General features: G+C 34.5%; 3 protein-coding genes across 3 annotated transcripts in view; all 3 read left to right on the top strand.

Annotated features, from left to right (window-relative positions):
• Positions 1-1,592: 1,592 nt before the first annotated feature.
• LOC118748049 (60S ribosomal protein L8) lies at positions 1,593-2,516 on the top strand. Its single transcript, XM_036482342.1, has 2 exons — positions 1,593-1,746; positions 1,807-2,516. The coding sequence occupies exons 1-2, from the start codon at positions 1,609-1,611 to the stop codon at positions 2,437-2,439; spliced, it is 771 nt and encodes a 256-aa protein (XP_036338235.1). The 5' UTR covers positions 1,593-1,608; the 3' UTR covers positions 2,440-2,516.
• A 2,739-nt stretch (positions 2,517-5,255) lies between these two features.
• LOC118748046 (NEDD4 family-interacting protein 1-like) overlaps positions 5,256-13,572 on the top strand; it is a 29,638-nt gene continuing 21,321 nt past the window's right edge. The window contains exon 1 of the mRNA XM_036482336.1: positions 5,256-5,434. The gene's annotated coding sequence lies outside the window, so the exon portion shown is untranslated. The remainder of the gene's footprint in view (positions 5,435-13,572) is intronic.
• The window catches only part of LOC118748047 (protein spitz), a 26,732-nt gene continuing 18,522 nt past the window's right edge, over positions 5,363-13,572 (top strand). The window contains exon 1 of the mRNA XM_036482339.1: positions 5,363-5,434. The gene's annotated coding sequence lies outside the window, so the exon portion shown is untranslated. The remainder of the gene's footprint in view (positions 5,435-13,572) is intronic.

The following is a 13,572-nucleotide window of genomic DNA, read 5'->3' as shown; positions in this document are numbered from 1 at the left end:
AAAATGTCACGCAGAACAAAAATTGGAAATTGAGTTAGCTTCATACGCACGCCGTTCAATTTCGGTTGATCTCATACAAGTTGCATGTGCGTGAGAAATTTTTGACAATAAATTGGCGGCGTGCGTGAATATTAGGTTAGCCTGTAAGTCGGTCGTTAGTGTCGTGCGTGGGGTTGTTTGTACTAAATTGCACAGTTATTGCGCTAAAATCAAAACCACTTTGATATTTTGCTCATGCTTGTGTTATTGTACAATAATTTGTGCTGCGTTTGACGACAAGTGCGGAATTTATAGTCTAGTTTTGATTTTGGTGTCCAGATCGTGCTATAAGGCTTTCTGCACATTGGTCGGCCAAGCATAGTTGCTTCATCGTCACAATCATGATGCAACGATTACATGACGACTACACTTTCGCACACTCGGTCGTGATATTTCAATTCATTTGGCGTCTAAAAATTCACTTGGAGCAGGTATTTTCTGTTTTTCTGGTTGATATTTTGCGAAATATTTACAAAAACCTGCAATTTTTAAAATATAGACTGTGCTGCAACAATTCTAGATATAATTTTTCATTATTATCTCTTCTTTTCTTTTCCTGAAATGTGTTTTGTGCATGCACAAAGAGACTTTTTACAATTTCGTCATATTTTATAGTTAAAACGCTCACATTTATTGAATTTTAATGCAGTTATCCACTTTGTAATAACTTCCACAGATTTTATGCAAAAAATATTAATTTTTATGCAATTTTAATGCAAATATTAACTTGTTCACTAATTTTTCCCCATAAAATGTAAACAAACAATGCGTGCACAACGATTAGCAAACGACAGTGCCGTACTTATCCGTTTCTGCATCTTCTACGATTTGCCGATAACTAGCCGATAACGACAAGTGTGCAGATCTCCTTTGAAATGCATATGCTCGGCTCAAAATTTCAGGGCGAGACGATAACGCAACTGTGATTGGACGACAAGTGTGCAGATAGCCTAAAATATGGATAAGAGCATCGAAAGAAATTACATTTTTTTAATATTCTTTTTTTGCGTTTTAAAGCTGAAACTATGAAAATATACAGTCGGCATTCTTTATTGTCAGAACGCCTACGTCACGGAGACAATTATCAGGGTTTTTGACAAATACTTATTTCTTTATCGTCTTGGCAGCATTGTCTAATGTAAACGCGCCGTAAAGTACGTTCTCTCCGCTATCGAATTTTTCACCACACTTATTGGATGTCAGTTCTGAAAGTTGGCAGTACTGACTGCGAAATGTCAAATTCTCGTGTTTTGTACTTTTCTTCCTCTTTCTCTTTCTTTTCTGATTTTCAAGGCTTGGTGGGTGTTTTGTGTTCTTTGCTAAAATTTAATCTTAAAATATTTTAATTTGCTTGAGCCATCGCCGAGAAATTTTAATTGAAATGTGAATTTTAAATGATTCTTATTATTGTTAAGAAACTATTTTATTGGTTTGTTATATTTTGATATACTTTTTTGTGTACTCACGAATTGTGTGATGGCGACGGCGACGGCCCTATACTTGTATATTAGTAATGCAGCTCTAACGATTTATACGCATTCTTTGATTTACAGGTATTGAAAGCCAGAAATGGGTCGTGTTATTCGTGCACAACGTAAAGGCGCTGGGTCCGTCTTCAAGGCCCATGTCAAGAGGCGTAAGGGAGCCGCCAAATTAAGACCTTTGGATTTCTCTGAACGCAATGGATACATTCGTGGCGTGGTTAAGGTAAATTAATGCAATAAAAATGCTAGTAACAAGTAGTTAAACGTGAATAATTTTTTACAGGAAATTATCCATGATCCCGGCCGCGGTGCTCCCTTGGCTGTTGTACACTTCCGTGACCCCTATCGCTACAAAATTCGCAAGGAATTGTTCATTGCACCAGAGGGCATGCATACCGGCCAATTCGTGTACTGTGGCCGCAAAGCTACCTTGCAAATCGGCAATGTGATGCCACTGTCAGTCATGCCTGAAGGTACCATCATTTGCAATTTGGAGGAGAAGACTGGTGATCGTGGCCGTTTGGCACGTACATCAGGTAACTACGCAACTGTGATTGCCCACAATCCCGACACCAAGAAGACCCGTGTCAAGCTGCCGTCTGGTGCCAAGAAAGTTGTGCCCTCCGCCAATCGTGCTATGGTTGGTATTGTTGCCGGTGGTGGTCGTATCGATAAGCCCATCTTGAAGGCTGGTCGTGCATATCACAAGTATAAGGTGAAACGCAACAGCTGGCCAAAGGTTCGTGGTGTGGCTATGAACCCCGTTGAGCATCCTCACGGTGGTGGTAACCATCAACATATTGGTAAAGCTTCGACAGTCAAACGTGGTACGTCTGCTGGTCGTAAGGTCGGTCTTATCGCTGCCCGTCGTACCGGTAGAATACGTGGTGGTAAGGGAGATAGCAAGGACAAATAAGCTAAATTATGATCAGAATGCGTGCAGGAGTAAATATAGAAGAAGTGAGAAGTTTGTGTATTTAATAGCGAATACAAGGAAATTAATATGGAACCACTTTTACACAATAAAAATCACTGTTTTAAAAATTTACTTATTTATTGCCTTTGTGTAATCTGTATTATCGTACGCAACCCAAACTTGCTACCGAAAATTTAAATCTGTCTCGATAAAAGTAATAACTTCCAAAATAAGAGAAAGTTACTCACAGATGTATTCGTTTCTTTGTTTTTTTTACGATATTCAAAATGTCTTCCATTATCTTTTTCGTTAATTTTTATTAAGAATTTAGCTCAATTTGTAACAAAAATCATGTCAATTAATTTTGCGAACTTCTTCAAAAGCCTGAGAATTAAAAAAAAAATAAAATGCTACCAAAGTTTTTAATAATGCCGAATTTCCACTAGGTATTGAAATGACAAAAAATGGATGTCATTAAAAAAAAATGCCAAGCGGAGATTAACTCAATGACTATTTTATTAATGTCAAAGTTGGGCATTAAAAAATAATCATGTCAATAAGTTCATTCCCACATGGCATTTTTTAAATGGCATAAATATTTTGTAATTTCAATGCCTAGTGGAAATTCGGCATTAGATTTAACAAAATTTAAGTATAGCTACAGTTCGGTAGCCCATTCTATTTCAATATAATAAAGAGCGATATACCATCATCGAAAAAAATTGTCAAAAATCAATGGTATTCCTAGGCACTACAAAGCTTGCACTTAATTACTTTGAATTTGAATGTACTACATAACTGCATATCTACTCGAAAAAAATTCTAAAAACTCTGAGCTCGAATCGTAACATCCGTTCATGGATCGAAAATCATACGAAAGAAATGATAAATGGGATATAGAGTACGTTCGCGTATGTCATAACATGAAAACCGTTTTTACGTGACGAGTAATACCTTATGAAGATTCGAGTCCTGATTAAAAAGTTTGAAATTTTGATGGGCGCAATTTAAATTTTGCAACAGTGCGTTATATTTTAAATAGAAATTAACGAAAAGGATTAAAAATATCGGCGCTGATGCATAAATGGTTAAGGCATTTAGCATTTTGTGCCCACATAGTTACATTCGCGTACCTTTTACTGAATTTTGCTGGAAATGAGTAAACAAACAACTAATTATTGACGTAATTGCTTTTGACATTGAGGTACGCAATCAAAAATTGCAAACTAGGGGAAATTGAGAAAGCAAAGTGACGTGTAATTTTGAGGGGTTTCTGCTGAAAAAAATACTGGGATCGTGGACACTTTTCCATGTACCGAAACCCCGGGATTACAGCTCCGGGATTCCGATATTTTTACTGATTCATTTACAGAATAAAAGAGATGTTGAAAACGAAAAAAATAGTTAATTTGACATGAAACACGAGAAATACAGAACACCAAAATTTAAACTCAAAGTGAACTTCAGCCATTTGCACTCGGAAGTGAATTTCAGAACCTGCCTGAATAATTGTACTTGTTCAAACATTTTGTGCAAAAACTGTGTAATAACGAAAAATCTGGTAGCAATTGAAAACACAACAAGCTTTTAAAGTGGCAGATTAGTACTTCATTTTACTTTGTTGGCCCTTTTTTGGAAGAGGAATTCTGCAAATATAAGTAAGTGTTTTTGACAAGTAATATAGATATTTAAGTATACTCTAAAAATATTTAAACATTAAATTACGGACTATTTTACGAAGGGGCACTACGCTCCCCGTAAAATCAAATGTGGTGACAATGAATCTCTATGCTTTAAGAAAAGCGAACCTACTGCAAAATACAAAAAAAAATTGTGATGGACTCTAAGTCCCGAAAAAACTCGGGTTCCCGGTATTAGAATTTTTGCATACAGAAATCCCGGGATTTGTAAAATGCTTCGGATTGAATTCCACAAACATAAACTTTTAAGTTCATACAATTCTTCCCTTAAATAGGCAGTGTAGCTGGTTGAAGTTTTTTCTAAATTATACTAAAATTTAATGGGCTATAAAACTGCATGTGTTTAAAAAGTATGACGTTTCAAAATTTTTTATGAGAAATGTAATCAAATGGCTTTTGGCAACTCTGCTTTTCCGTGTAAATAGTTGGCAACGTTGCTGTCAAAAATGGAAAAAGGAAAATGAAAAGTTTTTACTAGAGGTTCAAAACTATCGATAGTCAGACCATCGATAGTATTCGATGTTATTTTCAAAACTATCGATATATCGTCGACAGTATCGTATTTATATGGTTTGCGTTCAATTTTGGAAAGACGTTTGGATACCCTTGAAAACTACTAGACACGTTTTTTTTAATTGCTTAACCGTTAAGTTAGAAGCAAAGTTATTGAGAATTTGAAATAGATTGAAATTGAAAAAAATTGTGCGTTATGAAATTTTATATTTGTGGTTTAGATATCCCAAGTCATATGTAAGGTATTTAGCTAGTAAATTGAAATTTTAGAACAAGAAACCGTGTTGATATCATTTTTATTAAATAGTAAATAGTGGTGAGTAGATGATTGGTATAAGTTAATTATTATCAGTTTTTTACTGGAGTAAGCGGTATTTTAAAGGGTGCAAGGAAGGTTTTCCGTCCTTTTCGAAATTTTTCATTACTCTTTTAAAAAAGTAGGAACCAAATTTTTAGTTCCACTTGGATGTTTAAGAGAAATGAAAAGAGAAGAAATAAAACTATAATAAATACAGAATCACATGTCTGTCGGACTATCGATAGGACCAAAAAAAAAATCGATGGTTTTACACCTCTAGTTTTTACTTCATTGATGATTGTATTGGGAAGAGGAACGGAAAAAAGTTAACTGGCAATTGTTTTTGTTCATCTTAAAAATTTGTTTTAATATAAAAAAACACTCATTTTAGCAACAATAATTAGCAAAACGAGCAGTGAAAACATTCAATAAAAGTGGGTGAAGATAAGTTGTGCCGAGAATTGCAGAAAAACGGCGTTAAAAGGTAATTCAAATTTATTTGAAATCTAATTGATCGATGGGGAAAATGGCCAACGCAGCTAATGTGTAAAAAAAGTGGGTTGGCGTTAAGCTCTTGCTCAAAGGCTTGAACTAAAGATTGCGGCCGTGATTGTAATTCAAGATTATTCTTACGTAAACATATAGTTACTATAAACGTCTACATTTACGAATTATTTCGTATGGAAAAGTTTTCTAGTTTTACAATCAGCGTTTCTAAATTTGTGTGTACATCCATATACGTATGTATATATGTACATACATATGTAGATATATGTATTGTAAATATTTTGCCTATACAATTCGAGCTGATTTTTGGCCAATTGCACTGGCTCTGGTATATTGAAGTTAATTGATTTATCGATAAAAGCCTACATATCGTCGTTTAAAATAACAAACCGCGTATCGTCGTTTTGCAAAACCGCGTAACTGATATTTATTTGCCAAAAATTGGATTTGCTCGCACAAGCTCTTGGCTCAAGCCTTATCCATCCATTCGTCGTGAAATATATTAGTCAAAAATGCGATTGCTTTGTAAAAAAGAGAACCATTTAGAAATATGAGTGTTTCTACTATCTGGAAAATAATTTATGCCACCTCACATACGCGGTTTTGCAATATCTTGATACGCGGTTCTGCATTTCTCAAATTAAATGATGAAAATAGAAATATCCTTGCGTGGGGTAGTTGCGAATGAATCATTAGGATCTATACATACATACATATGTATTTTGTAGTTTTTATTGGCTTCCGGTGCTTCGAAGTAATGAAATCGGTATTGGAGAAAAATTATTTCAGGGACCGGTTGCCATTACGAGGTTTCCTATAGCATTTGTATTACTCAAATTTCATTCACAAATAGGGATATGTGGGCATTTGATAAACCACTTATGTACGTACATACATATGTATGTATGTGATTAAACGGTTTTGATTTTGAGGATAAAGAATTATTGTATTCGTTTTAAAAGATGTAAAAATATCTAAATTCGATTTAAGTTGATCTTTCAAACGACGAAATGCATGAAATATGTACATATGTACACGACGCTTTAGCCTAAATGGACTGCGTAATATAGCAAATACCTGATAATTAAATATAATAAAGTGTATATGTATTATCAACATTACATACCTAGCTACAATTAAATGCAAGGCTCTTGTCTGCGATGAAGCAAGACGTAGGTAGTAAATAACCGACTTTAATATGATGGACATGGACACCCATCAAATATTACTTTAAATACAACGATTCCGGCGCCACCCGCTGGCCCATTTTTTGCAGAAGCATTTTTTATAACGAAATTAATACCCATTATGAACTTCAACCAGAATGTACATAAATACGGTTTTTTTGGTTGCAAAGGTAACTTTTGTCATGCATGTAACATACATACACACATTTTAAATTTAAAAGAAATCAGTTCATAAATGAGCCGTCCGTGCATACATCGATTAACTCTACTTTCTGAAAAATCTTAAATTTAAGTGTCAAAGCACTTGGTATAGTCATAACTTATTACGTTTATAATAACTATATGTATAACATACAATAGTACATAATATTTATAACAACATTATTTATTTGATTTTATAATATAAATGGAAGCTTAAAAAATTATGTACATTATTTGATCGCATCACCTAACTTTTTGTTGATGGAGTTAATCAGTTTGTGCGCTGAACGCCTCAAATACGACTCTTATAAATAACTCGTCTCGAGCGCCACATAGCTAGCTAATTTTCGATAATTTTTTTGCGAATGTTGTTATTGGTTTCTTCAAAATACAAAATAATCGTCGAACATAATTTATATGCATGTATAAATCCTCGAAGTATTGCTGCTTTATTTATATTCGTTTGTGAATTGATCGGCACCTGTGGTGTAGTGGTTGGCAGTGCGCGCTTCCACTTCGCAGTGCAGTGGGTTCAAGCCCTGGTCAAAACAACATCGCAAAAAATGTAAAAAAAAGTGTTTTTCTTAACAGCGGTCGTCCCTCGGCAGGCAATGGCAAACCTCCGAGTGTATTTCTGTCATGAAAAACTGCTTCTCATAAAAATACAATCGCCGTTCGAAGTCGGCGTAAAACTTTAGGTGCCTCCAATAATATCAAGGCGCACGCCGCACATCGGAGGAGAAGCTCGGCCAAACACTAACATATGGATTCCAGCGGAAAGTTTACCGCATAAAAAAAAAATTAAAAGTCCTATATCAATCATATTTATAGACCGATTTGGCTGCTTTTTATAATAGTTGCGATGCCGTTCGAGTCCGGACTAGTCAGAATAAGTCAGATTTTACTGGAAATACTTTCCCGTACTCCCAAGGACAGATTTTACTACTATTTTGTGAGATAGTGGACATTTTTACTAAGATTTATAAAGGAACTAAAAATATATCGCATTGAACACTGACAGAGCATATTGTATGGAATGATTTGCGATCCACTTTTCCTTTCATCGAGAACACACTTTGTGATCAAGTTTCTTAAGCCATATTACAGATTTTTTTAAAACTTATGACTGCAGTGATGAACTTATATTGGGCAACAAACTCTTCTTGTTGTTATTGTTGTTCTTATAGCGGCTACAACAACCCCGCCCTGATCGGTTAGTCCCTCGATCGTTGTCGTCAAGCTCTACTGGCGGTAGCCCCAGGAAGCGTGGAGCATATGGGCAGGTGATGTTGCGGCGACATCAAATGGCATCCTGTCGCTGTCCTCTTCTCCTTTTAACTCTTGTAAGAAAAGCTCTTTTATTGATCCGAACTAACGCAACAATTCGCAGCACTTAGGCCACCGAATCACGAAAAGTAGCCTGTCGTCTCATCTTCTATAAGATAGGATATGAAATAAGGTTGTCATATACATATGCCAACCGCATTCAGAGATTTGCGCCACGAAAAGTCACCACTTAGCCATTTCAAAAGTTGCCTGCTGTCCCTACTTGATTAATGAAGCAACCCGTCGAAACCTCCCACTTATTGCTGAGTGCCATACCGTGTGACCTGCCACTTTTAAGTTCCTTATGTATTTACTACGGTGATTTTCCAAACCGGTTTCCACCGGTTTTTCGGAAGTTTATAGGCGGCTTTTTTGAAATCTTGATTTTTCGAATATCGAATATCGAAAACTCCTAAATAGTTTTAAAGTTATATCCCAGGTTATTTGAGGATGAGCATGCATGTTTTCTCGCCATTAAAAATTCTTTCAAGAACAATATTAGATAACAAAACTTTTTCAATGGAAATTTTAGTAACGTAACGCCAGGTAACGTCACGTCAGATAATTCAGCTGAGTAATCCTAAAGCAGCAAAAGATTACTACATTTAAAAACTTGAAAAATTAACCTTAAACATTTCCAATATTACTACAAAACTTTTATACAAATAGTTCTTGCCCAATTCGCAAAGTTTTGCAATTTTGTAAGCCAAGTATGTTTACTAATATCTTTAAATCGCTACTACCAACAGTTGTATATTTTTTTACTGAATAAGGGGACATTTAATTGCTATGCTAATATAATACGTTGTCGCAAAAATCGTTAAATCGTTATTAAAACAACAGATTTGTAAAATAATAGCTAGAGAAAATACCGCCTATCAGGGCAATGCCTTCAAAGAATAAACCGTTTTTTCGCTCTCCTGTATAATTTGAGTGCCGTAAGATAGGCGGTTTTGCAATTGGGCGATGGGCGGTTTTGCAAAAACGTCGACGATATATGTATCGTCGTACACACACATTTACGCTCTGCTGTGAAAATCAGTGATCTTATACGACTCTACAAATCGTCTGTATGAAAACCCGCCAGCGATAATAAGCAGTGATCAGTTTACAATTATTGCGAAAGCAGCCAGAAAACTTTAGTTGCTATGCTAAAAAAAGACCTAAGTATTTGATGAAGGTTAAAATGCTTATGGGATATTTGAAAAATAAGACAGATTGGACAAATCTTATATTGTTGCAACAACAAAAATCAGAATTTTAAATATTTCGCATTAATAGTTAAATACTTTGCAATAATAGCACTAGTTTAAAGCGAAACGTGCCATACACGCGGTGAGGAGCCAGACACGCTATATTCGAAAGTTTTGGCACAACATTGTTTTTTTTTTTTTATTAATTTTATATGTATAATAATAAATGTCTTGTAAATGATCATTTATAATTTTGAACAACAAACGAAGCTGAAAAGGCATTTTCCGGTTCTCACTTCTAGAATACTGCGAAAATTTGCTTTACAAGTGCACTTTGAACACCAGTATCCGTACCTACTCTAAAAAACTAATTACTAATGGAACAAGTCGTTACTCTCAAACATAACTTGTTTATACTTCGAGTCATGTACTCGATGATAATTTCAAGTATTGCATCGAGCTGCAGTTGGACAATCAAGTTGTTTTCTTGAGTGGAATACCTCAATCCATTTGTCAGTAGCTAAAATGGGGAATGCGAATATCAAATGTAAATTCAAATAAGAAGCCGCATTTATTGTTTGGTGCTTAAAAAACTATTTATATACTTTTTTTCATGACTTCAGTGGTGTCTTTGAGTTTAACTATTATTACTTGTACATATATTATGTACTGACATACAAGTCCATACATACATACATACATACATACATACATACATACACACAATAAATCCTTAAAAACTTGTATTAAATTTGATTTTAAATTCATAGTTCTGTTTTCGAAAACGGCTGTTTAACTTTTAATCTTCTTCACGCGTAAATATAGTGCAATTGTTTGTTTGAATGTATGTATGTATGTAGCTACATTCCGTCATTGGGTTTACTGAAATTTTATCTTATCGAATTCCTATTTATCACAACTGTTTTGCGATTGTTACAGAAGAGGTTCGACACTGGATAAATAGCTCGATTTTTGCACATTTACAATGTATAAATTTCTTGACTAAACCATTGCAGAATTGGCGGCGAGCGAAAAGTTGAACAATTGTTTAAATAACGTATTTTTTCATTATTCATATCGGTTCATGTACAGACATATGCACACATATGTATGTATATCTGGAAGATACCAAGCTCCTTCACGCGTTCTTTTAAAGGCCTTTCTACGTTTTTGCCCTAAGTGCTAATTTTAATAAAAGCTTTCAGTAAATGAAATATGTATAGACATAAGTAATTTTGAATTGCTTTTTGATTTAATTATCCCCATGTAGATCTACTACATCTCTACGTATGTATAAAAGTATCGAAATAAACTTATGTACATCTGTACGTAAATGTATGCGAATTCATTTACACATTTACGCATGTACATGTGTATGATGCGTATGTATTCTTGTATATAACATATTATGTAATAGTAAAAAAATAACATTAATAATAAAACAAGATTTCTAAATATAAATGAAGAACCATTTCAACTCCTGCGCCACCTATCGGAAACATTTTTTGTAAAGTTATTTATTTCCATGTGGGCAACAGGAATCGAAGCGGACTATAAATACTGGTTTTTTTAAATATCTCGACTCTTGTGCCACGTAGCGGATTAATTCCTCTTTCTTGTTGCTTGTCATCGGGTTTTGAGCTAAGTTTAAAGTTTCAAGTATTTAGGCTATCGGGGAAGTATTCAGAAATCGCAATACTGCACGTTCTTAAAAACATATATTCCACTTACATACATATGTGTGTACATTAGACTGCCTCACTCCCCATACAAAAAAAAAAAAATCGTAACTGTGTTCCCATTGGAATTATAAAATCTGTTGTATTTTAAGACGCCCACCAAAATATTTCTGTACTATATACTAAGATTTACGCGAGCTGGACCGATTTGTAAGTACCTCCAAAAATGGAGTTTTTTATGAATAAAAATAGTTTCTTAAAGACTTTTTTGGAAAAAAAGCCCCTCAAATGACAAAACGGTTTGAGCTTAAAAAATTTGCATAAAAAATATATACATTTTTTTAATTTTCAACGGAATCGTAATAATGAGATTGTTGATGCTGTTTTTTTCTTTAATTTTTCAAAGATTGGTATAAAAGAAAACTTGAATAACTGAACCTAAACTATTCCGATTTAGACTTGTGAGGTATCATTGTATAGGTATTTTCTCACCCTTTTTATTTCTTTGCCAATAAACTCATTCAAGGGATGAAAGAGAAAGGTAGGATGAACGAGCGGCATTCCGAGTTGAATTAAGGTGTGCTGGTATATGAAAAATAGGGACGTGAATGAGTTTTTTTCACAGAAATAAAAGGGGAGGGAAAATACCTTTCCAATGATACCTAATAAGTCTAAATCGGAATAGTGTTGATCCAGTGTTTCTCAAACCACTATTCGAAAAAAGTTAAAAAACAGCATCAAAAATCTCATTACTACGATTCCGTTCAAAAGATTTTTGAATATTTTTATGCAGGGTTTTTAAGCTTAAACTGTTTTGTCTTTTTGTGATTTTTAGGCATAAATCTCGTTGCCTGGAGATCACGGTTACCAAATCTCATTTTTGCCACACCGGCGATTTTGGCGGTTTTGCAACTGGTCAATGGGCGGTTTTGCAAAAACATCGACGATATGTATGTTCATATCGTCACCTGGAATGCAAAAAGACGTAACAACATAGTCACTGAAATGGAAAAAGTCGTAACTAGTATTTTTTTTTTTTATAAACGATGTGGGGAGTTGTAATTCGATGAAATCCATCATATCAATCAAAAAGTGAATTTTGAATTTTTCATTAGTTACGACTTTTTGCATTTCAGGTGACGATGTTTGTTAGATACGTCTTTTTGCATTTCAGGTGACGATATGTATGTATGTAGACCGTTTCAATACTTAGAAAATGAAAACAAAACAAAACCATTATAAATGTTAATTTAATATTTGCGATAACTAAATTCACACGAATAAATGATTTGGACCCTCCGTAAATATGGAAGTGCGTGTGAGTGGGTAGAGAACTACAACAACAGTATACATAGTTAACTTCACATTAAGCTTAAAGTTCGTGCTGTAGCACTTAATATAATTCCACACAACAGGTAATAACTATTTAGTAGGGGCACACTCTCATGGCGTGCGCTTTGTTTGCGAGTAGGACTCAAGATAGCTGCCACATGTAGGTATTTCTTGATTTTTCTGAAATCGCCAGTATTTGCACTAAAAATCGAAACAATTTTACATAGTGCACTTTGCAAGTGGACTACTCGCTTCCATTCCACAGGGCCTGGGTTCGGGCCCAGTTTAACGAAATTTTGCTGGCATCTCATATTTCCAGCTGACTCCTCCCATTACAGTCCTTAAATGCTTCGCTGTTTCTGAAGCTTAAAAATTTGAGAGCATTCGCTTTTTCGTGAGGGTGTAAGTAAGTCCGGCTATGGCAACAAAGGACGAAAACATATGAGTAGTCCACTTGCAAAATGCGCTATGTAATTTTTTTTTGATCTTTAGTTTTTGGTGGTTAACGTACCAGTATTTAAAGTAGTTTCATGTCCACTGACAATACACTGCAAAATCTTTCTATATTCTGAAAAAATGGCTCTAGCAAAAGTCGCTATAATACTTACTGTATGTGTATATACAGCGTGGCGACGAATAACTGTTACCCAGGTTTTTTTTTGAGAAATAGAAGAGTCCTTTATAGATTTTGCGAAAAAAGTATGTTATTGTTAATTTTCCACAGATTTTACTTTAGTTGTATTAATTAGTTTTTAAATTTTAATCCTTATTTACATTTGCCAGCAGTGTAAACTTTGAGAGAAAAGTTCATTTGGCACGCAGGTCCTCGTCAGTTAATTTGTTCCATATCTTCTGTAACCATAGGCTAATTTTCTCCATTTTGAGTCCCTTATACTCCCCCTTCTGTCCAAAATAAGGCCTCATACTCAAAAATCTAATAGACTCGGGACTGGTGACTAGGACGGCCATTCATTCGACCAACCTTATACAGTTTTTTTCTTTTTTGTACTTTTTTTATACAAAGCCTAAGAAAAAATACACCTGAAAAAGACTTGCGTGCCAAATGAACTTTTCTCTCAAAGTTTACACTGCTGGCAAATGTAGATAAGGATTAAAATTTAAAAACTAACTAATACAACTAAAGTAAAATCTGTGGAAAATTAACAATAAAATACTTTTTTCGCAAAATTTATAAAG

Source organism: Rhagoletis pomonella, unplaced genomic scaffold (assembly GCF_013731165.1).
Source record: "Rhagoletis pomonella isolate Grant_MI unplaced genomic scaffold, Rhpom_1.0 Rhpom_scaffold_00012, whole genome shotgun sequence".
Lineage (NCBI taxonomy): Eukaryota > Metazoa > Arthropoda > Insecta > Diptera > Tephritidae > Rhagoletis > Rhagoletis pomonella.
Note: the sequence above shows the minus strand (reverse complement) of the source record. Positions and strands in the feature narration are given on the sequence as shown.